The 23,335-nt window shown below is 43.2% G+C and overlaps 2 protein-coding genes across 3 annotated transcripts in view; one reads left to right on the forward strand and one right to left on the reverse strand.

Moving 5' to 3' along the window:
• Window positions 1-2,250: 2,250 nt before the first annotated feature.
• On the reverse strand, window positions 2,251-4,965 carry LOC141098324 (uncharacterized). Its single transcript, XM_073585989.1, has 2 exons — window positions 4,803-4,965; window positions 2,251-3,377 (listed from the first exon to the last, which is right to left on the reverse strand). The coding sequence occupies exon 2, from the start codon at window positions 3,365-3,367 to the stop codon at window positions 2,546-2,548; it is 822 nt and encodes a 273-aa protein (XP_073442090.1). The 5' UTR covers window positions 3,368-3,377; window positions 4,803-4,965; the 3' UTR covers window positions 2,251-2,545.
• Window positions 4,966-5,166: 201 nt separating this feature from the next.
• TMEM120B (transmembrane protein 120B) overlaps window positions 5,167-23,335 on the forward strand; it is a 47,783-nt gene continuing 29,614 nt past the window's right edge. For both annotated transcript variants that reach the window (XR_012234210.1, XM_073585988.1), the window contains exons 1-6: window positions 5,167-5,300; window positions 9,778-9,896; window positions 11,555-11,671; window positions 14,601-14,660; window positions 15,828-15,923; window positions 23,171-23,260. Coding sequence is in view for 1 of the 2 variants with exons in the window: in XM_073585988.1 (XP_073442089.1) it covers window positions 5,184-5,300; window positions 9,778-9,896; window positions 11,555-11,671; window positions 14,601-14,660; window positions 15,828-15,923; window positions 23,171-23,260 (599 nt within the window). In the remaining variant the exon portion in view is untranslated. The remainder of the gene's footprint in view (window positions 5,301-9,777; window positions 9,897-11,554; window positions 11,672-14,600; window positions 14,661-15,827; window positions 15,924-23,170; window positions 23,261-23,335) is intronic.

The following is a 23,335-nucleotide window of genomic DNA, read 5'->3' on the forward strand; positions in this document are numbered from 1 at the left end:
AGATTGGACCATAAAAGTTATTGTGCAATTTGTCTTGAGTACGCTGATACCTGATGTCGGGGGGGGGGGGGGGGGGGGGGACTACTGTTTGGGAGCATGGCAGAGCTCGGAAGGGAAGGAGCGCGCCGTTTGACTTTTTCAACGCAAAATTGGCTGGAATTGAGATCGGACGCCATGTCGCGTTTGGAGAGCACCTGATGTGCCAAACAGTGGAAACCCCCAATTCTAACTCCAGCCCTAACTTTGAACCCCCAAGTGCTTCACATAAGTTTATAACGTAGAGCCATAAAAATTATAGTTTTTGCATCACCTCATTTTGAGAGCTATAATTTTTTTCCATATTTTGACCCACAGAGTCATGCAAGGTCTTATTTTTTGCAGGACGAGTTGACGTTTTTATTGGTACCATTTTCTGGCATGTGACATTTTTTGATCGCTTTTTATTCAGATTTATGTGACGCAGAATGAACAAAAACCAGCATTTAATGAATTTCTTTGGGGGGGCGTTTACACCATTCTGCACGTGGTGAAATTGATAAAGAGGTTTCATTTTTCAGGTCAGTACGATTACAGCAATACCTCATTTATATTTTTTATGTTTTGGCGCCTTTATACATTAAAAAGTTTTATATAAAAAATAATTATTTTTACAATCGCTTTATTCTGCGAGCTATAACTTATTTCTTTGCTGATGCTATATGGTGGCTCGTTTTTTGCAGGACAAGATTATGTTTTCAGCGGTACCATATTTATTTACATAAGTCTTTTTGATTGCGAGTTATTGCACTTTTTTCGGCGGTATGATGATAAAGCATTTGTTTGCCTTTTTTTGAAGGGGTTCACTAAAGGGGTTAACTAGTGGTACAGTTTTATAGGGAGGGTCGTTAGGGAATTTTTTTTTCATTTAGGATTTAAAAAAAATTTTTTACACGATTTTTTTTTTTTATCTTTATTTTGTCCCGGTGGGACATCACTGTATAGTGTCGCTGATCTGACACTTTGCAGTGCACTGTGTCAGATCAACGATCTGACAGGCACTGAGAAAGCCGCCTCCCTGCAGGACCCCGAAGGCCCGCGGCCATATTGGATACAGGGGGCCTGCAGGGAGGAGGCCCTCGTAACAACGCGATCACACTGCTATTCCGAGAGTCTCAGGGAAGCACGCAGGGAGCCCCCTCCTGCACAATGCTTCCCTATGCCCCCGGTACACTGCGATCATGTTTAATCGCAGTGTGCCAGGGGTTAATGTGCCATGTGTCAGCTGTGATAATCAGCTGACTCCCAGCCGCGATCAGCGGCACTGATCTCATATGACGTACTATCCTGTCCATGGGAATTAAGTCCCAGGGCACATGGACGGGATAGTACGTCATGGCAGAAAGGGGTTAAAACCAGGGCTGTGGAGTCTGTAAGCCAAACCTCCGACTCCTCAATTTCCCTGACTTCCAACTCCACAGCAATGTCTGACTACTGAGCATGTACATAAAGCTCAGCACAGATTCATGTCAACTAAAAGCTTAGATCATGAACACAACAGACATTTATAGGACATTTCATAACTTTCCCAAATTGTTATGAAAACATTTACAGCACATCCTGCGTTGTACTCCTGTACCCAATTTATCATATATTTTAGGAGTCGGTCCATTTTATACTGACTCCACAGTGATTAAAACCTTAACATTTGTCAAAAATGACCTCAATGTAAATAAGGGCAGAGCAGGACCGGGGCCCAACTGTGGACACCAAGCAATGGGAACCTATATAAATGCAAAGCCCAGCTCAAGAAAACTGTGTACACCTCGATGATGGTGAGATGGCTTTTACACTTTTTTTTTTTTTTTTAAATCAAAAAGTTTTTACCATGTACCCTATATTATTTATATGCACTATTGCTTTTTACTTACTTAGAGCAGGGTATATGTTCATTTTGTTTGTCTTAGGTTTTATCTGTTTAATGGCCAATGTGAACATGCTCCTACACATTGCATGTATACCATCTTATACTCCAGTTAATTTCTTTCGGTTTCACTTTGGGCTTCTTTAATGCGGCAGAGACTAATCTGCTTCCTTTAGCATGGGATAGGGAAGTTTGGGCCAGCTACACAGCCAAACTGCTGGACTGAACTACCACTCAGGCTGGGAAGAGGTGCATGCCTACATCAGAGCATGTGTTAACCCTTCTAAAGGAACTATAATTTGAAAAACTTTTGATCATTTGTAGGAAAAATTGAAGCTTAGGAAGAGATGAACAAGAGAGGAAGGACAACTTTAATGCAGAAAGCAGACTATAGATCATTTCCAGCACGGGGAGCTGGTAGAACTGGCTTTCCCTTTCGAACAAAGGTACTGGAGTGTTATAGTAGTAAATAACTAATACTTGTAAGAGATAACAAAAAAATTTGCATCACTCATACATCGTTTTGTGTAAAAGATGTATAGAGCAAGTATACTGTTTTTACAAATCAATGTAAAATAGATAATCTGATAAAATACAACGCCAAATTGGACAACAACCATGTCCTGAAGTGGCAGCACTGAGTTTCTACGACAAGCTACCAGGGGCCTTAATAAGACAGTTTAGTGCCACAATTGGATTCTGGAGGGAACAGTATGGTGGACCGCATGGGTCGATTGGAGGATTGCCTGTCAAGAACTCATTGTCCAGTAAGTAAATAATGGAATTTTTGAAGGTGAACTCCGTTTGAGTTTGGGCATCCTGATGAGATTTGACATTTTCACTTTCGTCTACAACACTGTCACTGCTTTCTATTAGACTTTCTGTGAACGTAGAGTCTTCTGGCGAATCATCCAGATCTTCGGATTTAATGGACACAGTAATTATTTCGGATGACAGATCTTCACTTTGGCTGGCAATACTGCAGGTTTCCATTTCACTTTCAGTTGATGCCGTGTACAATGGAAAATCATCCAGAACTTCTGACTTAATTGACAGCGGTAGTGATGGATATTGAGAGGTCATCGCACAAAGCGATGTTTTCTGCGTTCTCTTCCTTTTGAAAGTTTTTCTTAGAGATAAATCTTCATTCACCTTTTGTGAATTAAATGGTACATTATCAAAAATGGTGGGGACGGCATTTGGACGTAGAGTTCGACTGAGAACATTGACGATAAAACTGTTATCAGAAAAGTGCAGAGAACAAAGGCGAAACTTGTTGCATTTCCTTTGCTTGTTGTCCAAAATTTGTCTGGCGACGTTGTCAATGTCCTTGAAATTTTGCCCCATTTGCAAAAGCCAGTCTTTTATTCTTTGCAATGAATTTGGAAAAGAATGTAGTTTGATCTCATGGCCATTATGAACCCGTCCTGGGGTGTATTTACAGCCTGTAATCCAACAAACCGGCATTATGTATTGCCTGGAAAAATAGAAACACAATGGTCAAATGGACTGAAGAAGATGAACACGTTGAGGTTACTAAACCTGGGGCACAGTGTGCCTTGTCTATAGGAAACTGCACTCTGGAAAAAATGATCAGTCTTGGGGAGATGACTACAGAATGCTGGGCCCTACATCAAACATCAGCGCAGCTACCAGCTTTATGTGAAATAAGAACATCTTTGTCTGCAAGAAATGCAACTAGACCAACAAGTGCGCCCCAACTCTTACAGGGGTGATAGGTAACATATCTACTTATCTTTTATTAATTACTAAGCATTTAGATCCAACTGCAGCTCAAATTTCATTCACGTCACATCTAGCAAAAAACAAACAAACCCTAACAGATCGTGATCCAGACAGCTATGACGGGCTGGCAAGCTTTTGTGATGCCCGTGACCTGCATGGCAGCTGATTGGCACCATGTCTGGGTGACCATGGAGGTGACAGAGAGCTCCATCTATCTGTACACAGCTGGAGACAGACATTTTTGGTCATGACCATTATGGCAGGGTCTCGGCTTTTAACTTCTGCGCTCATGCCACCCAATGAATGTGGAGGATGCTAAAGATGGGAAAGTCCTCGTCCGTCATGCTATCCTAATAAAGCGGTCATCCAGAGGCTCTGCAGCAGTAACAACTATAGGTAAAATGATAAAGTATTGCTGTAGGGAGGCGATGGGGATAGCGGCCACAGGCAATTAGCCGAGTGCTTTGCCCTAGTTGCCACAGACAGTGTGAGACTCCTGAGCGGCTCCTAGTATTACATTAGTGCACACATGGGTTTAGGATTTTTTATTTGCGTCATTTTTATATGTGTTCAGTTACATTTTTTAATGTTCGTCATTGTGGGCAGAGGATGAGGTCTCCAGAGGTTTTCGGCCTTAAAAAGCTACCAAATTTACACGACCGTACTGCAGTCCCAGCTGCGAGGCCAATTTATGTCCAAGAAACTCTTGTAGTTTTCTGCAACTTTTTGCACTGAAAATGAGGCTGGGTGGGGGGGGGGGTAGGTTACCCGCTAGTGATGAGCGAGTAGCATTGTTACTCGGCTTTTTCCGAGCATGCTCGGGTGGTCTCCCGAGTATTTTGGAATGCTCGGAGATCTAGTTTTCGTCGCCTCAGCTGCATGATTTGCAGCTGCTAGACAGCCTGAATATATGTGAGAATTCCCTAACAAACAGATAATCCCCACATGTATTCAGGCTGTCTAGCAGCCGCAAATCATGCAGCTGAGGCGACGAAAACTAAATCTCCGAGCACGCCAAAATACTCGGAGGACACCCGAGCAACGATGCTACTCGCTGCCTAAAACGACTGCTGAGCTCTCCAGGAACAATGCCTCGTTGCCCAGGATTGTCACCTGATGGAGGAGACATCCGCTGGCTGCAGTTTTCAGCACTTACCTGGAAGCAGGCCAGAGCTCCTGTGCTGGCCGCTGTGGCTGGGCTCCGGGGTTTCCCGTGTCCAGGCGGCCTGTGGCTCTTCCCCCGGATATCCGCAGCCCAGTGTGATCTCGCGGGATAGTGTAAACCTCGCGAGATCACAAGCCAAGAGCCGCTATGTAGGCGCTGACTAGTTAGCGTCCCACAGCCTCACATTCCCCTCCAGTTATCAATAAAGTCGCCTGTGTGCAGCCCCCGGGTCGCTCACTGCCAGGCAGCGGTAGAACGGGCAGAGCCGAAGCTAGCGAACACCGCACGTCCCCGCCTGCCTGTGCGTAGCCGGCAACGGCTCAGTGCGCCTGCGCAGACCCCGCCTCTCAGCTGAAGCCGGGAGCTGGAGCGATGACGTCAGATGTGAGCGTGGCTGTGGAGGCCGGGACGCTGCTCGTCTCCAATATGTCCTTGCACAAGTGCCGGGAAGAATGGGGGGAACTGGAGAAGGAATTCAGGCAGCTGCAGGTGAGAGGCGGAGAGCGGGGAGTGTGCGGAGCTGTGCACACTGGGGGCTTGTGCTGCGGCTTTTGTGTTGGGCTACGGCGGTGTCTCCTTGTCTTCAGCACTGAGGAGCGTGCGGTATGAGGCGCTGCTAGACACCCGTGCCTGATGCTGTGCGAGTGCCCGCTCCTCTGCTGCCGCCGTGTGGGCACTGTCCGCACTGCACTCATTCAGCCCTGTGCACATTACAGTGTGCAGACGGCGGATTACTGCCCTCATCACAGGGATGGCCGGGATTACAGAGGACGGGACTGTGTGACAGCTGGGAGACATCTGCCCGTCTGATGTTAGCGAGACAAGGAAGAAAAAGGGGGTTAGGTGCCATGATGATTCCCCAAACAAGGAAAAATAAGGGGGTTTGTTATAGGCCATGTGCACACGATGCAGATTTCCAGCGGATCCGCAGCGGATTTTACCTCGCAGAAACGCTGCATATCCGCATTGTGATGTACAGTAGCATGTTTATCAATAGAAAAAAAAAAAACGCTGTGCAGACGCTGCAGATTTTTCCACGCGGTTTTCTTGTGGTTCAAAATATGCAGCATGTCCTTCTTTTGTGCGGTTTTCCACCTGCTCCATTCTCCAGATCCGCAGGAAAAATGCAGGACATTTGACCTGCGGATTTCTTCAATTCTGCACGGAAAAATCTGCAGGGCAAAAAGTCCGTCTGCACTCAGCCTTAATGAACGTTTAAATAAACCAATAAACCGAGCTCAGACACTGAATCCTTATCTGGATCATTGAGCTAAGGACCCATAATGGCAGGTATAGGGGCGATGTATGGCGATGGGGCTGCGCGGTGCACACACGGCCGCGCCACATATACACTGACCACCGTCAATGCTGATAATAAATGCCTCGATACTCAGGGGTAATGCACTGATGTTATAACGCGCGTATCAAAATATATTACTCAGAAATAGCAGTGAGAGTATATGTAGAACATTCTGCAAAAATCAGAGGAATTCTGTCACCTAGTGTGTACATGATAAGGTTCCACAAGGGTTGGACTCAAGAATCGTGAAGCAGATAGAATGTGGAGGTATAATCTGGATATGGGGTGTCCAAGGTGCAGCCTGTGATGATGTGGGCCCACCCTACACGCGGTTCAGCGAGGAGCATATTGCAATGTAATACACATACACTGAGTTTATTTTTGAGTGTAATCCAGTTTCGATATGCTCCTAACATCAGTACATTACCACTGGCTATCTATGCATTTAATAAATTATTAACGTTATCATTGACCGTCATCTTTTTTTTTTCTTCTGTCTCCATCTTATATCAGGCAGTGGGTTTTCAAATTCGTGTTTTGCTCCATTTTGTCCTGTTTTGCTTCCACACTTTTCTGTGAATTTTCCCCTTTATATATAATTGGTAAAATCCATCTTTTCATGCCGCATCTGATTGTGCCTTTTAGGGGAATTATTTATTCCTCCTAAATTGTCCAACAATTCCACAGCACGTTCCAGACATTGTTCCATCACTGTCCCCGGGGGGCTGAGAATCTGATCTGATACACGTCGGTGATATCAGTGTGGTGGGCCCCGACTGTCCTCCATTAGATGACGGGGGATGTCACCACCCGATCCGTTGGATCTGCGATTGTTTGGGGCCCGCCAGGACATCATTATGGGCAGCACAAGTCTCCGTCTATGTGACTAACTGTCGAACCGTAACTTCATGCAGTGCATAATTTGGATTCTTGCAGTCCCATGCCAATTAAACTCGTCTGTCTTCTCTCGATTCACTTGGGATAGAAACTGAACTTGTCTAGTTGGCCCATGACCACACGTATGCAGATCACATCTGTATGGTCATGTGACTGCCCAGTCCTCTGGGAATAGCGCCTGCACCTCTGTCTCACAGTCGCTGGACAATCCCTTTTAAGAATAAAAACAATTTCACCCAACAAACGAACAAAATGCTCATTTATTGGGTGACTACAAAGCTGTATAGATGGGCCAATAAATACTAAGCAAGTATTCCTAGGAAGGGGCCATTTAGACAGACTAATAATGTTGAAGGAGCATTTCTGGGAATATATTTCCTGATTAATGGCCTGTCTACAAGACGATTTCTATCAGACAATTGGTGTCCATAGTTTTTGTGGCTGTTTGACATCTGCAACACTTGTAGGGATGTCCTGTTAGGTAATCCCTGCATGTGTCAAACAGCTATGAGACATGCAGGCATGGGGACTAGAAGATATTTTTCGAGCACACTGAAGACACTCTGCTAGCACATGAGCATGCTCAGATAACACCTTATCCAAGCACGTTCTCTCATCAGATCCCCAGGGTGCCAGGTGTTGAACCCCTTTAATCTGATATTGATTATGTATCCTAGGGATAGGCCATCAATATTACAGTTAAGCGGGTCCGCTTGGAGATGTTTGTGTTGGTCATAGGGCAGACGTGTTTATTGCAGGGGACAAACAGGACTCCTAAGTCTAGCGGAGACTGAACATTGGAGCCAGGCTCTCAGAGTTTGCCAGGTATGCTTGTTATTCTCATTATCTCCTCTGTGGACCTTGCCCAGCTAATAAAAGTGTACCTGCTTGAAAACAGTCTACGTGTTTCATGAAGGTGGTGAAGCTTGGATTGTTCTAGACTCGGACTTTGTAGGGGGCTTATAGCTTTGGAATCTGACCACTTGGAGCAGTATTGAATATAGAGACTTCCTGGTGTGTTACAGCTAGATGATTACTAGTAGCTGCCCCAGGCTCATTCTACAACTCAACTAGCAATTACTGTACCACCACTCCGACGAAGAATGTGGCTCCTCTAAAGTGATTGAATGCGATTATTATCTGACCTCCCTTATTATTGTCAGGGCGTCTGTAGGCATCTGCTTTCTAATTTGTTGCTTTTGCCCCAGTTACTCCTCATTCAGACGTCCGTTATTTCTGCATACGGGTGTTATCGTGTTTTTCACAGATGGCACTCGTACCTGTAATGCCATTCTCGTGTCCGTGATTTTTCACAAACCAAGTGGCCAGTGTAAAATCAGAGATATGTCCACATCTTCAATGCAAGTCTATGGTTCAGTGAAAAAATCGGATAGCATTTGAATGACGTCAGAGTGCAGTTATGTCACTTAGGAGAAGATAAGGAATTTTTCTTTTTCTCCACGTACAAGAAATACTGGTGACTCTGATCAAACGCACTGAACCGTTTTTCTTGTATGTGAGAAAAACGGACGTCTGAATAAACCCTTAATCTTGGTAAAAGAATCATTATTTTCAGGCTTCTCTCGTAAGAAGCAGCACAGGGGTGAAATCCCACCAAGGACAACATCTGCAAACCTCCGGTACTCCGGTTTCCTCCCACACTCCGAAGACATACTGATAGGGAATGTAGATTGTGAGCTGGCAGAATATGATGACGCTATATAAGAGATGCATAATAAAGAATAATAAGAGGTTTAACTGATAAGCAAATTAGAATCTGCCTGGGAATTCTGCAGAGATGTTTTGCACTGCGTTGTGTGACCTGCTTGTTTGTTTTTTCTTAATTTGCTTTTATCCCTTTATTTGTGTGCACTATACACAGTTGTCAGTTGGAGCACTACATACACAGTGCTTGCAGTTGAATGACCTGGGGGGTAGAGATGAAAGAAACTGATATTGGGCCCCCTGTAGGTCAGCAGGTACATTTGTGAACTAGGCAATCTGTGCAAACTTGCATTTCATGTTTGCCAAGTGTGATGCCTGTAAGACAAAATGTTTCTAAAAATAGACTAAGTGTGGATATATATATATATAATGTACACTCTGATGATCAAGTCTCGGCTCCCTAACTTTTGTGGGAGAGGCATCAGACAAATTCAAAATGGCTAACGTAGAACAAGATTTCAAAAACCATTGCAGAAAAAGATGGAGCTTTACCAACACCCACAAACCTACCATAGTTCAGTTGGGATTGTCCTGTACTAAAGGGGGTTTTACACTAAGTGATATCGCTAGCAATATCGCTAAAACGTCACCGATTTTGTGACGTTATAGCGATATCGCTAGCGATATTGCTATGTGTGATACTTACCTCCGACCGGCTACCCCGCTGTCCATCGCTGATCGCGCGGCTCCATTTCTCGTCGTCAGCTTCCTGCTGGGGCTTCCTGCTGTGTGAGACGAGCGACGCTGGACGCGGGCGGGAGGACGTCTGGATCGCTGTGTGTGAAAGGTAAGTATCGTCCACTGCGTCGCTGCTGCATCGCTGTGAGATCTTCCTGTGTGGAAGCTCACTAGCGATCATTTAGCGATGCACCAGCGATCCTGACCGGGTCGTATCGCTGGTCGGATCGCTAGTGCATCGCTAAATGTAAAAGAGCCTTAAGTGTGGCCCTTTGTACTTCTAGGCATAATAGGGCCTGATCTGCTATCATACTATGTATTCTGTCCTTAACATTCTGCTTATAATGTATCTGGTCTCTTTGTTAGGAAACACACAAGATATATAAACAGAAGTTGGAAGAACTGAACACTCTTCAAAGTGTGTGCAGCGGCTCCATAAACAAGCATAAGAGGCGCTTGGCGGATTTAAAAGGCAGCCTAAAAATGTAAGATTGTTTTTTTTCTTTTTGAATGATTCACATTAATTTAAAATTAACAAATAAGCTTGCTGATTTCCATTTTCCAAAGGAAAATGAAAAATAAAAGTAGTAATCTGATTAGTTACTGCGGAGAACTCCTGACAGTTCCTTAGCTCCAGTTTTGATAAATCTCCCTCTGAAGGTGTTGACTAGCATTCATATATGGCTGACCCTTTCCTTAGGAAACCTCATCAGTATTAGATCGTGGGGAGCTTTGGGCACTACTGCCAATCAGCCGCTTAGAGCGGTATTGTTCAGCAATAGGCCATCCGTTTTTAAAGAACTTTTAATAAAAAAAAAAATATAGGATTACTTCTGTTAGAAACTTGCTCTAAGTGCATTGGTGGTGGAAGCTATATGAAACCTCCGTGCCTGGTAATAGATTGTGACACTTCTTACGTTTTGTAATCCAGTGTTTAGCTGGTTCTGTAATGACTGTAATTTCCATTGCTGTTTATTGCTGTCCTCTTTGCATCTGTGCTATTCATGCTGCTACTTGTAGAATGAATTCTCCTGAGATACACAAGTAATATACCTGTTCTGATACAGCTTCAGTGTGAGAGATGCTGCCAAGATTAACCGCTTAATGATCACCAATACAATTTAAAAAGTCCTGCGATATTAGAGAATTGCATCCTCCGACAGGTGACAATCCAGCAGCTATCCGGCTATCAAGCTGTACACTATAGCTGGCGACTTGCTGCGTCAGCTATAGTGGCCGTTTAACCCCTAAATACTGCTGTAAATAGTGACTGCAGCATCTAGATGGTTAACAGAGTGTGGGGGCTTCTTCTTTAACCCCATTGGCACCCTGAGATTTTGATCGTGTGGTCCTGATGTTTGCGATGGCAATTCACAGCCAAATAAGTCTTAAAGTCTTCCCGTTGTAGCGGCCTGTTCAGAAGTTAGAAACATTTAGGTGGTAAAAGTATTTTTTATTTTTTTTCCTTTCCATCATATCACTTTGCATTAATTTCTGAAAAGCACTTGACGGGTTAATGAACTACCTGAAAACAATTGTAACTGTGCATAGGCAGAAAGCTACCTATCAGTGGTGAGCGCAGGGTTACACAGCTCAGAAGTACATGGCATGAGACAACTAGTCCTCTAGTGATGATTTCCTTCTGATAAAACACTTATTTTACTGAAACAGTAACACACAGCCTAGTATGTGACACGTCACTGGAATTGGGGTCTCAGCCTCTATGTAATGCTGCTGTAATATTAGGTAGAACAAAATTGCTGACGGACTCCCTTTTAATTGTAATATAAGTATTTTGGGCACACAGTATTAATATAATTAGTACAGGGATAAAGTCGCCAAACGATAGCCTATAAATCGGGATCTAGTCCTAATGCTCTCACAATAAATGTGTGCATATACGTGGCAAGTTCTCTCATCGGTGGCCCTTTACAGCCGGGCTTTTTTCTTGAAGAGCAAGCAAAATAAGTCTGCAGTCTGTTATAAAAAGTGTATAAACATATAAAAGTTTACAATAGTATATCTCGGCATTAAAGTTTATATTGTTTAAAAAAAAAACAAAAAAAAAAACTAGTTTCTTTAATGTTATGTGTTTCATCAACTTCTATGTTATCTTCCTATATTCTTATGTTTTTCCATCAAGACATAAACAGTCGGCAAGCCTTGGCGAGACTGACCTCATCCAACAAATAGATAGCACCATAAAAGAGAGGCACAATGTGTTCTTTGATATGGAAGCCTATTTGCCAAAGAAAAATGGGTAAGTTTGGAATCGTAGCTTGCATTTGATCTTTTTGAGAGCAAACTCGCTTACATAGGGTTACAGGTGAAGAAAAAGAATTGGCAGGACCCTGTTTCACCTGCCATATCAGTAGTCTGTGGCTGCCTGACCAGAGATCTGTTAGCCACTTCTTACCTGCAGCACATCTGGCTCCTCTTCTGATCACAAGGCCCCTTGATGTTATTACAGTGCGGTGGATGCATGATGGTGGGCCTACTTTTCAGAAGAATTGACGGGGATGCTGCAAGTAGGAGGAGGTTCACAGGGCTGTGGTCCAGCGGCCATGAACTATGCAAGTGGTCAATGGGTCCTGTGAATCTTTTTGCTCATCTTTACATAATGGGGTACTTCCATCATACATGTTAATGGCATATAGCTTGATTTGGCAAAAAAAGCATGATCAATGGAATTCGACTCTTAAAGGGACTCTCTGCTCAGAATGACTGTTCAAACCAAGTACAAGCACTCGGCGCTTCATGACTGGGCCAATCATTTATATACACCTTCCCACGAAAAGCATGGAGAATGTGTTCAGAATGTACCTAGTATGACTAGGCTCATATATATCATGGGTGATATACTCGCCAAAATTATGGGTAAAAAAATAGTTGGTTGATGTACATGTTGAAGATAATAAAGAGACGCCCATTCCATGCTGCCTGTGCGCCGGTTCTCAATAATTTCTGTGACTGCTCCCTCCTCCGCTCACAAAGGAGGTAGCTGCATATGGAGGCTTCCTTTCAGTTTGAGAAATATGTGAAAAATTCTGCCCTTTAACGCACACCTTAAGCATTTTTTTTTTCTATTACTTATAACATTCTTTATTTTTAACTTCAGTGTTCCTACACAATAGAAGATATTAGCAGCTGAGTGATGGGACTGCAGCCTCCTCACTCTCTGGCTCCATGGACGTCCAACAATACTGTTCAAATGGAAACCAGCTTACTTTTTTCTATTATCTGCAGCACGTCCCAGGGCTTCTGTGTGCAGAGTGTTAGTGTGTTCATTATTCCTGCTGCCAGTTGTGTGTATGCCCAGGGCAGTGCTATACCGAGAAGGTGACATTTGCTGAAAACTGTTTTGCAGCAGTGAAGTCATGTAGGGGGATTTCGGTTTCTTAAAGCACCACTCCAGCATTTTTTTTATTGCACCGCTGGAGTGGTGCTTTAAATTCAAGTCCTCTCTCCTGTGTCTCATACTTGCCTGCCGCCGCTGCCTTCATTTTCTAGTGTCCCTCTCATCAGTCTCCAGTGAAAGGTCACTTTTCAATACAAGTCTGAGAGCCTGGTTTGGGCTTTATTGGTTTTGCATTGAGATCTGGTGATGTAACTTCTGGCCAGTCAGCAGCTGCGCTCACAAGATGGTGCCGCGGTACTGGAGAGGTGCAGAAAAACGGCGAAGACGCTGGAGGAGGAGTATATGACAGAGGGTAGGGGGCTTACATTTAGGGTGTGTGCACACGTTGCAAATTTTTCCTTGCAGATTTGTCCTAATACGCAGGTAAATCCGCAGGTCCAAAGATCTGCAGATTTAGTGCAGTTTGACACGTGTCATGGAGAAGATGCCAAACTGCTGCGGAATCCCCACAAAGAATTGATATGCTGCGGTTTTGAAACCAAAGCACATCCAAGTGGAAAAATCCACAACGTGTCAACTGCGATTTTCTTTTTACATAGACTAAAATGGTACTGTACAATGCAGCAGAAACTGCTGCGGATCCGCAGGGCCAAATCCGCTGTGGATCCGCAGCAGACTCCGCAACATGTGCACACACCCTTAAAGCGCCACTACAGCGCTAGATTAACAAAGCAAAAAACGTTGGAGTGATGCTTTAAATAATGCTTTGAAAAGTCCATATAGGAAGGTGAAAGAGATGGCGAGCATTTCAGTTACAAAATCGCTAAAGCACAGGGTGGGAGCTCTTATTTTTTTATCTTGAACACTGTAAGTGAGATGGTTGTCACTTTGTATTCATAATTAGGATCAATGGGGCTATTGGCCTGCCAATATAAAAACGTAAAATGTGCTATCATAGCATGCATGAAATAATGGATTCATATTTTACATTATTGACATATCTGGACTTTCTACATTTATATCTGCAATGCGATGGTAGTGCAGGTAAATGACAACAGAAACCTACAGCAATCACATGGCCACAATCCTGGCAGAGGAATGGAAATGCATATCAATGCAGCTGATCCATAAGTCTTTTCCCGATATGACACAGTATTAGAAGTGTTTTTCAATATTCTCATGTGAAAACGGTCTAATGCTTCATACAGGCATTTGTTTCATGGTTCGCAGCATAAACTAGAAGACGTTGTAATATTTAAAAAAAAAAAAAAAAAAGAAAATATCTTTATTAGTGATGAGCGAGTATGCTCGTTACTCGAGACTTCCGAGCATGTTCGGGTGTCCTCCGAGTATTGTTTGAGTCCCCTCAGCTGCGTGATTTGCGGCTGCTAGACAGTCTGAATACATGCAGGGATTGCCTGTTTGTTAGGAAATCCCCACATGTATTCAGGCTGTCTAGCAGCCGCAAATCATGCAGCTGTGGCGAAACAAAATAAATCTCCGAGCACGCCTAAACTACTCGGAGATCACCTGAGCATGCTCGAAAATCTCGAGTAACGAGCATACTCGCTCATCACTAATCTTTATCACTATAGTGTGAAGAATTCAGACACTATATTTTGACTAACTTCAACAGAGAAGTGAAGAGCAGGAATATGAAACAGTGATCCGGTTACTTCCCGAGATCCTGGTGTTAGTACTGAATATACCGTGACATGGCAGCCTTCTCTCCTGTAGACAACTGATTACATATTGAGTGGCTGAATCTTGATGGAAATACTGTTAGTTATCAAGGAGTTTAACAGATCAATGTTGTCTTCTTTTTTTTTAGTTTATATCTAAACCTCGTGCTTGGAAATGTGAATGTCACTCTTCTTAGTAATCAAGCAAAGTAAGTATACGTTTTAATAATAGAACAAGAACATGAGTTCACGGACCACTCAGCACAGTTTTCCATTGCTTTTGTCTTTCCCATTTACCCTCCTTAAATGAGCATCCTAATGTTTCCAGTGGTAGACGCCAGCTAATTTATATAATGTAAATGCACTGTATTAGTGTGTGTGGGCTGAACCTGTACTGTACCAGGGAGCTGATATATTCGGTGCCAGTCTCTAAAACCTATGGACACATACAGATTTAGCTGTACTGTGTAAACTTGGACTAGACAGTCTTAAAATGTGTCAGATTTATCATTTGTTCATGGTGTTTGATAAATCTGGCATATTTTAAGACTGTCTAGTCTATACCAACTGTTAGTTGACTGACTTTTGCCATAAATGTGTGCCAAAACGTTGGTGTAGTGTCATACATTAGGTCATTTTCCATTTTGGCAAACCACAATCCTTCTACACACAGGGCACAGAAAAAAATAAAACGTATGGAGCCAGGTCATAAGACAGTTGTTTTCTTTTTTTGCACAAATTACATCAGAATTCTGACACATTTACCTTGATAATTATGATCCAAAATATCCATGTTAAGGACTATGTTCCTCAAGGCAAAGCCACTATTTCTGCCTCTGGCCAGTTGCGAATATCATCAGCTCCCTCCTTATTCGGCAAGCTATAGCGCTTATTGAAGAAGCTGCATCGGGAACCGGATACCTAGAGCGCTCCTGATGATCAGTTGTTCGGTGCCGCAGTTGCATGTGTCGCGGCTGTGTGACAGTCACAATACACACGCTCTCCATGCATGTTCACTCATGTCTGCTTGTGGCCTCATTAATGACGTTACAGGGATTCTATTGAGAGGGGGATTGGAAACATTGCAGAGCCATTGCAGTCTTTGACACAGTAAAACCTCATTAAAAAAAGACTGAAAGCAAAATCTAGTAGCATCTGTCCTTGATATGCCATAATTTTGTGTTTTAGCACCAGTCCTCTTCCATAGGCGAGCCTTTAGTAATCTAGATGTGTGGGGAATAAACCTTTTTGTAAATTATGTATGTATAGGGAGCATTAGTTCTCCAAATTCTTGTGTGTTATTATTAGGCTTCCAATGCGCCCATGAAATCCGCTTGGGTTTTATTGATTACACATGTGCGTCTTTTTCCTTTCAGATTTGCTTACAAAGATGAGTATGAAAAATTTAAGCTTTACTTGACCATTATTTTGCTACTTGGAGCCATCGCGTGTAGGTTTGTGCTTCATTACAGGTAAGAAATCATTTTTCCTAGATGCAAATATTGAACTGAAACTTCTATTTTTTTTCCTCATGCTCACTGATCCAGAGGGATTTTATTCTATTCAGCGTGAATTCATGTAATTATAACCTAAACTTGCAGTTGAACAGTAAAATAGATCAAATAGTTTTGATGGAAGCCTCTGATGTATGGTACTGCATATGCTTACAGTAAGGGTGGGAATATTTTTTTTTTTTTTTTTTTCTTTTCTTCTTCTCCTCTGCCAAGGGCCATTTGGATATTTATACCATCCTTCTGGGGCCGCACAAACTTCTTGCTACCTCTGCCCACAAAGTACAAGTACGTCTTGACGCTGGCACTGATGTCAGGACCTAATCTCTCATTCAATAGTGAACACTGTGTTTGCAGTGCTCGCAGAGCAAGAAGAAATTAAAGGGCCAGCAGCCGTCAAAATACAGCTGACAGCCAGGGCATTATGGTTCTTGGGAATCTACCCAGGGGCCGGATAAAAGGTCATTAAGGGCCGTAAGAGGCCGCAGGCCTGATGTTCCCCACCCCTGGCTTACAGTGTCATACTTTTCCTGTAAAGTCCCATTGTAAGCAAATTGAATTTAAAGTGATTGGCTCAATATGCATCTTTGAGCGCACCACTCCTGGCCCTGGCTTCCTGCTCTGCAGATTGACAGTAGGGTGCTGCAGGTCCAGAAATGTGCTCCTTCACATGCAGCTTTCCTTCTGCAGCGTGGGAGAAGTTCAGGGGGACTGAAGCTGGCAAGATCCAGACCTTCGACTAGCTTCTCAGTGGCGTGAGCAGGCTGAAAAATGTAGAGTTCACTTGTACTCTATGCTCCTTCTTTAAGTCACTGGCCAAGCTGGGGCTGCAGGGTTGCATGCAACGAATTGTGCATCATAAAGGTTTGAAATGCCTTTCATAAGAATGCATAAGATTTTTAATAAGGGGTAAATTGCAAAGCTTCTTATTTTTACAAGCACTCTGCAATTTTACCTTTTTCTGATCTTGAGCCAACCCCTTTAAAGGTATACTGACCACGGGTATGCCAAATGAACACTCTTTTGGTATCTGTCTGATAAATAGGGCATTTTTAACTATGCACGCTGAGATTTCCGGATGCAGACACGAGACATAGTGCTAAAACGACACAATTGTACATACAGGTAGCAATTGCCTGAATTACTGAAGTGTTTCTTTGATGGCTTGGACATAAAAACAATCTTGTAGATAATTAAATGTCTAAATCTAGTGGAAAACGAGCACGACTGATGCCTTACATGAACTGCTATGCTAAAGGCAGGATGCAATGACTAAGTCTGCCTTTACTGCATGACCTGCGGCTGTTAAACGACTGCCGATTGGCTACATGTGTGGTTTAGTTATAAATGATCGGATCTCTAAATAGATTTTCCTATACATGCGAGAAGGGGAAAGCATAAAATTAGTATTAACCACTTCCTGCCTGTGGAAAGGAATATTCGTGTACAGATGGAAATTGTACCCTCTAGTGCGTGTTGTGAGCACAGCCGCTGTGCCTGCGCTGTCTGCAGTGGGTGCCGCCTCTGAATTACAGATGAAAATGGTTGGGGTCTGAGCTATCTGCAATCTGGTCATTTAATTCACTAAATGTTGAGATTCGTGCCAAATGAGGCTGCTAGAAGATTAAAGAGGGTGTGGTGTCCGTAAGCCTCCAATTGGCCTCCCATAACAAGATTTCATTGTTCTTATGGTTTGACTGGGCCCTAACAAAGATTTAGACCGTCCACCGTAACAAAGATTTGGCCGTCCGTTCCACACTCATGAACAAAATATTTTTTGTTGTATTGTTGTTTTTTTTTAAATTCGTTTATTAAGTCATAAACAGGTATACAATATATATACTGGTAAATAATGTTAAACATAATACAAAATATATAAATATGCTCATACGATATGAAAATCTAAAGCAAAATGTGCGTACCAGTTGTATACAGAATAAAACAAAATATAATGTCATTTAAATCACATTGGTCTTGTATTATTACTTGAATAATGAGATCTGCTTGACTTTTAAGCCGCATCAACATCTACAAAAAACATAAACCTAAACTAAACTATTCCGCAGCCTATGCCACACCATTAATCCTTTATTATGTGACATCTCCCCTCTGCAAAGTAAGGTGAGAGGAATTCCACACCTCCCAGATCTTTTCAAATTTACCCGGGCACCCTCTATTTTGATATAGTGTGCGTTCATATGGGATGATCAAGTTCACTAAATTTACCCAGGACCCAAGAGATGGGCATGAACCTCCCATCCACCGCAATGCCAGTTCCTTTCGTTCCATAAACAATGTCTCCCGAAGAAAAATCCCAACATATTGATCCCATGTCTCCTCATCCCAGACCCCAAACAGACAGATCAGCGGTTCAAGGGGAACAGGAATTTGTACTAATGATGTCACCTTCTTCCAATATTGTGCAACGACAGGACAGCACCAGATCATATGGATAAAGTCTGCATCTATTGAATGGCATCTCAAACATTCCGATGACTGGTATCGGCCCATCTTAAAGAGTTGAGTTGGAGTTAAATATGATTGATTTATAATATATAATTGTATCATCTTATTATTAAAAGATGGAGACACCTTAATTGAGGACTCTAATATTTCTTCCCACTCCTATCCTTGCGCATTAGGGATGAGCCTCTCCCATTTTTTTCTTAACAGAGTCTATAGCAGGTCCTGTCCCCACCGACAGCATATATGTGTATAGAGAGGAGATGAGACCTTGGGGGCCCTGAGACTTAAGGATCCCTATCAAGGGTAGAGACGCAATAACAGTGTCTGTACCTACAGATCTTATATGCGATTGAATAGCTGACCTCAGTTGTAGATACTGAAAAAACTGGGATCTCGGGACATTGCGATTAACTTGCAGTTGTTCAAAAGATACCAGAGTTCCACGATCATATAGATCGCCTATCATGTAAACATTATATTGAACCCAAAACTCAGCAGACGGATGTTCGAGTAACCCTGGAAGGTAACCATTCCACAGAGGCATCTCCGCTATGATATCCTCAAATCCAACCACCCTTTTAATCTGCTTCCACACCGACCGTGCCAGATGAAGCAGGGGCAACAACCGTGGGACATTTATTTTCCTCATTTCCAAAAAATCTAACGGGCAACCAACCTGTGCAGTATGAAGAAGATGACCCTCAGTATTAGGAAGGTGACCACCGGGCATCCATGTGCTTATGGCTTTGGCCTGTCCGGCCAAATAATACAGAAGGAAATCGGGTAACGTTGTCCCCCCTCCCCTCTTAGGTCTCTGCAAAGTGGATAGCTTGAATTTGGGCCTGGTCTTCCCCCATATGAAGGATGTGATCTGGGAATTCAGATTAGCGAAAAAGGATCTTGGCACCACTACAGCACTATGCTGGAGAAAGTAACTAAGCTTGGGGAGTAATATCATCTTAATTAAATTAATACGTCCAGCCACAGACAACGGAAGTTTACCCCAGATCATGAATTTGGCCTTAACCATCTCCAGCAATGGATGTATATTAAGTTGCAGCTCGAACTTACTGTCTCGGGAAATATGGACACCCAAATACTTGAAACTCTCTCACCAAATGCCCATTGTAACCAGTTTCAAGTCGTGGCGTTGGAGCGTGGGAAAGAGGCATCAAAGCAGATTTCTCCCAATTTATATATAGGCCAGAATATTTACCGAATTTATTTACAGTGGTGATCACTCTCGCCAGGGTTTCCTCCGCTTTGTCCATAAATATTACCATATCATCCGCATATAGGCCTATGGTATCAATTCGACCCGCTATTTCTATCCCAGCAATATTAGGGGTTGATCTAATACGAATTGCCAGAGCAAAAAGGGACGGAAAAAGGGGGCACCCCGGGTGATTTCCCCTATGCAATGAAAAGGATTCAGATATGGAGCTATTTACGATGACTCGGGCCCTAGGCTTCATGTATAATATACTGACCCATTTTTGAAATTTATCACCGAATCCATATCTCTGCAAACATGCTTGAAGAAAAGGCCACTCAAGAGAGTCAAAGGCCTTGGCCGCATCAAGCGATGCCAATGCCCATTCCTTATCCGACACCAGAGAGCTATATTAGACCACCGACTGGACTCGTCTAATGTTGATGGAGGTGCTCTTACCAGGCATAAAGCCTGTTTGGTCAGAGTGTATGAGGTCTAATATGACTGAATTCAACCTGTTGGCCAAAATTTTCATAAAGATCTTATAATCTACATTTACTAATGATATAGGTCTGTAAGATCCACAATCCAAAGGGTCCTTTCCCTCCTTTTTCAGAACTATTATATTGGCCTCATAAAAGGATTCTGGCATGCATCCCCCCTCCCAAATCTCACAAAACACTTTCAGCAGAAGAGGCGCCAGTATCTCCCGATACCTCCTATACAGTTCGACAGGAAATCCATCCGGCCCAGGGGCCTTCCCAGAGGCCATATCCTTCATGGCATCCTCTACCTCCTCCAGAGTAAACTCTGCATCTATAAAGGCCCGTTGGGAAGGATTTAATGTGGGAAACTCTATATCAGATAGGTAGTCTAAACACCCCGGGCCGTCAACATCAGACTTAGAATTGTGCAGTGAACTATAATAATCATAAAAGCACTTCAATATTTCCTCAGTTGTAGAGGCCAGAGTACCATCAGAGCTGCGGATCTGTAGGATTGTGTTAGTTGTATTATGCTGCCGCACTAGATAAGCCAAAAATGTACTTGCCTGATTCCCCATCTCAAAATAAGATTGTCGGGCAAAAAAAAATTTACGTTTTGTTTTAGTGTCAACATATTGAGTGTATAACCTTTGAGCCGTCAACCACTCCATCCTATTGTTATTAGTTTGGTCAGATATGTAGGCGGCTTCCGAATCTTTCAAACGTTGCTCCATCTCACCATCCTCCTCCGATGTTACTCGTTTAATATAAGAGATTGTGGAGGTTAAACAACCCCTCAGGGAAGCTTTAAGAGTGTCCCAAAATAAATTAATATTTCGGGGTTCAGGGTGGGACGAGATGAAGCAATGCAGCTGATCAATCGTCTTATCAGGTGGTTTTATCAATTTCAGCCAGAAAGGGTTTAATTTCCATATTATCCTGTTATTCACCGGTCCGTACCTAAAGGTACTGTCACACTGAGCGATATTGCTAGCAATATCGCTATAACTTGTGACGTTATAGCGATATTGCTAGCGACATCGCTGTGTCTGATACTTACCTACGACCCGCTTCCCCGCTGGTTATCGCTGATCGCGCGAGAACGTCCACGACTGTTTCTCGTCGTCAGCTTCCTGCGGCGCTTCCTGTGGAGAGACGAGCGTGGAGCCGGGCGGGAGGACACAGGATCGCCTAGTGTGACAGGTAAGTAGCGACCCCCCCATCCCCAGCGATGTCGCTGGTGAGATCTGCCTGTGTGCCAGCTCACTAGCGACCACTTAGCGATGTACCAGCGATCCTGACCGCGTCATATCGCTGGTCGGGATAGCTGGTACATCGCTAAGTGTGACAGTACCTTTAGTTTAAGAACAACCGGACTGTGGTCTGAAATCCCCCTACTGCCATGTTCAATATCATCCACCCATGTCGCTAGGCTGCTGGATCCAAAGATGTAATCTATATGAGACAGGAAACGTTTAGTGGAGGAATGGCACGTATATTCCCTTGTCTCTGCATAGCGCAATCTCCGTAAATCCAGCCACCCGCTACCTGCCATAAATTGTGACAGCGGAGATGTGCCCGGGGAGGGGACCCCACTCTGTATTCCATCACCCAATCTCAGTTTATCAAGATGATAATTCATGACTAGATTAAAGTCACCCATACAAATGACATGTGCATCTGGGTAATTTAGGGCAAAGCTCAATGCCTTCTGGATAATTGACATATTGGCCGGAGGGGGATTATAAATACACAGGATAACATATTTCTGAGAGTTGATCAACGCATGTACGAACAAAAAACGTCCCTCAGGATCTTTCCGGGCCTCTCTGGTCTCCCACAGAACATCTTTATGGATTAACAATGAAACCCCTCTTGAATAGCTGGTATGAAAAACATGTATAAACCATTGTACCCACGGTTTTTACACACACCGAACGGTATCTCTGGTCAGGTGGGTCTCAACCAGGGCCACAATGTGAGGACGATGTTGCCTAATTTGTGAGAACACCTTAATTTTCTTCCAGGGGGTTCTTATGCCTCTTACATTCCAGGTCATGCATATCAATTCAGAACTCATTTCCGCCCATCCATATATGTTGCATAGCGGTGACATTCTTTGTTGTATTGTATATGCCAAAACACATCAGTGATCCAGTTCTCCCCCTGGGAAGAGTTACAGTGATATACGCTTCCCTTCTGCCAAAGTGATCCCCAAAGCTTGTAAAGTATATATCAAGCTGAGCTCAGTGTCGTGTGCCATCAAACCCTGCTCATGGATCAGTGAGTGGTTAGAACAGTAAGGTGCGCTATTGATGCCTCGATCTAGTCCCAACACTGGGACTGTAGCAGTGCCAAGAAGCTCATGCTGGACACAGGGAGGCTGAGTATCTGATGAGTCTCTCATTTTATGTACTTCGCAGACTTTAGTGACCACTTTACTGAAAATGGACATTCCTCAATAAGTTATATATAGCAAAAAGTTAACATTAACCACAACTGTACAATCCCTGCTTAATCATTCTGGGGCCCTATGTTTTTTTTTTTTTTTTAACAATGTCTACTCAGTGCAGCAGACTCATGACTCAATAACGTCATATGACCTGCTGGTAATAATGGTGCAACATCATTCTAACGGTGCTGCTGCTGCAGGAGGGGAATAGGCAATGTTTTTATTTGAAATTCCCGTCCCCCCCAAGTGATTAAGCAGGGGATATCTAGCAGTGGACAAGAATCGCTTTAAATATACAACTCGGCCTTAGAATCAAAGAACATGTCGTCGCGACATTCTTACAATGAGTAGTCCAAGGGCTGTCGTTAGACAGATGGGATTTTGCCTGTTAAATTTTACCTCTAAGAATGAGGCAGCACAAAAATGAATGATCCTTGAGGTCCTCCATGACAAGAGTTTAAGAAGGGGCTTGTTGTTCTCATAATCATTATTAGTGCAATGCAGTGTACAGGGCTGAAAGAAAACTTGCCAGTGTGAATTACTTCATCTGCATAATTCTGCTTCACAACCTCTGCAATTCATTGCCTCCTAGAGTCACAGATGAAGTGTTCAACTTCTTACTGGTCTGGTACTTCTGCACATTGACGATAAGGGAAAGTATCCTCATAAGCAACGGATCAAGGTGCGTTTATTTACAGTCATAATCTCTCCATTGTTCATACATTTGGTGATCAGAAAAAACTTGTTTTTGGAATAG

Source organism: Dendrobates tinctorius, unplaced genomic scaffold, assembly GCF_039654945.1.
Source record: "Dendrobates tinctorius isolate UK_male_01 unplaced genomic scaffold, ASM3965494v1 ptg000090l, whole genome shotgun sequence".
Taxonomy (NCBI): domain Eukaryota; kingdom Metazoa; phylum Chordata; class Amphibia; order Anura; family Dendrobatidae; genus Dendrobates; species Dendrobates tinctorius.

What these genes read in the sequence shown, in the direction of transcription:
- LOC141098324 (XM_073585989.1), bottom strand. Translation starts at nt 3,367, where the DNA reads ATGCCGGTTTGTTGGATTACAGGCTGTAAATACACCCCAGGACGGGTT.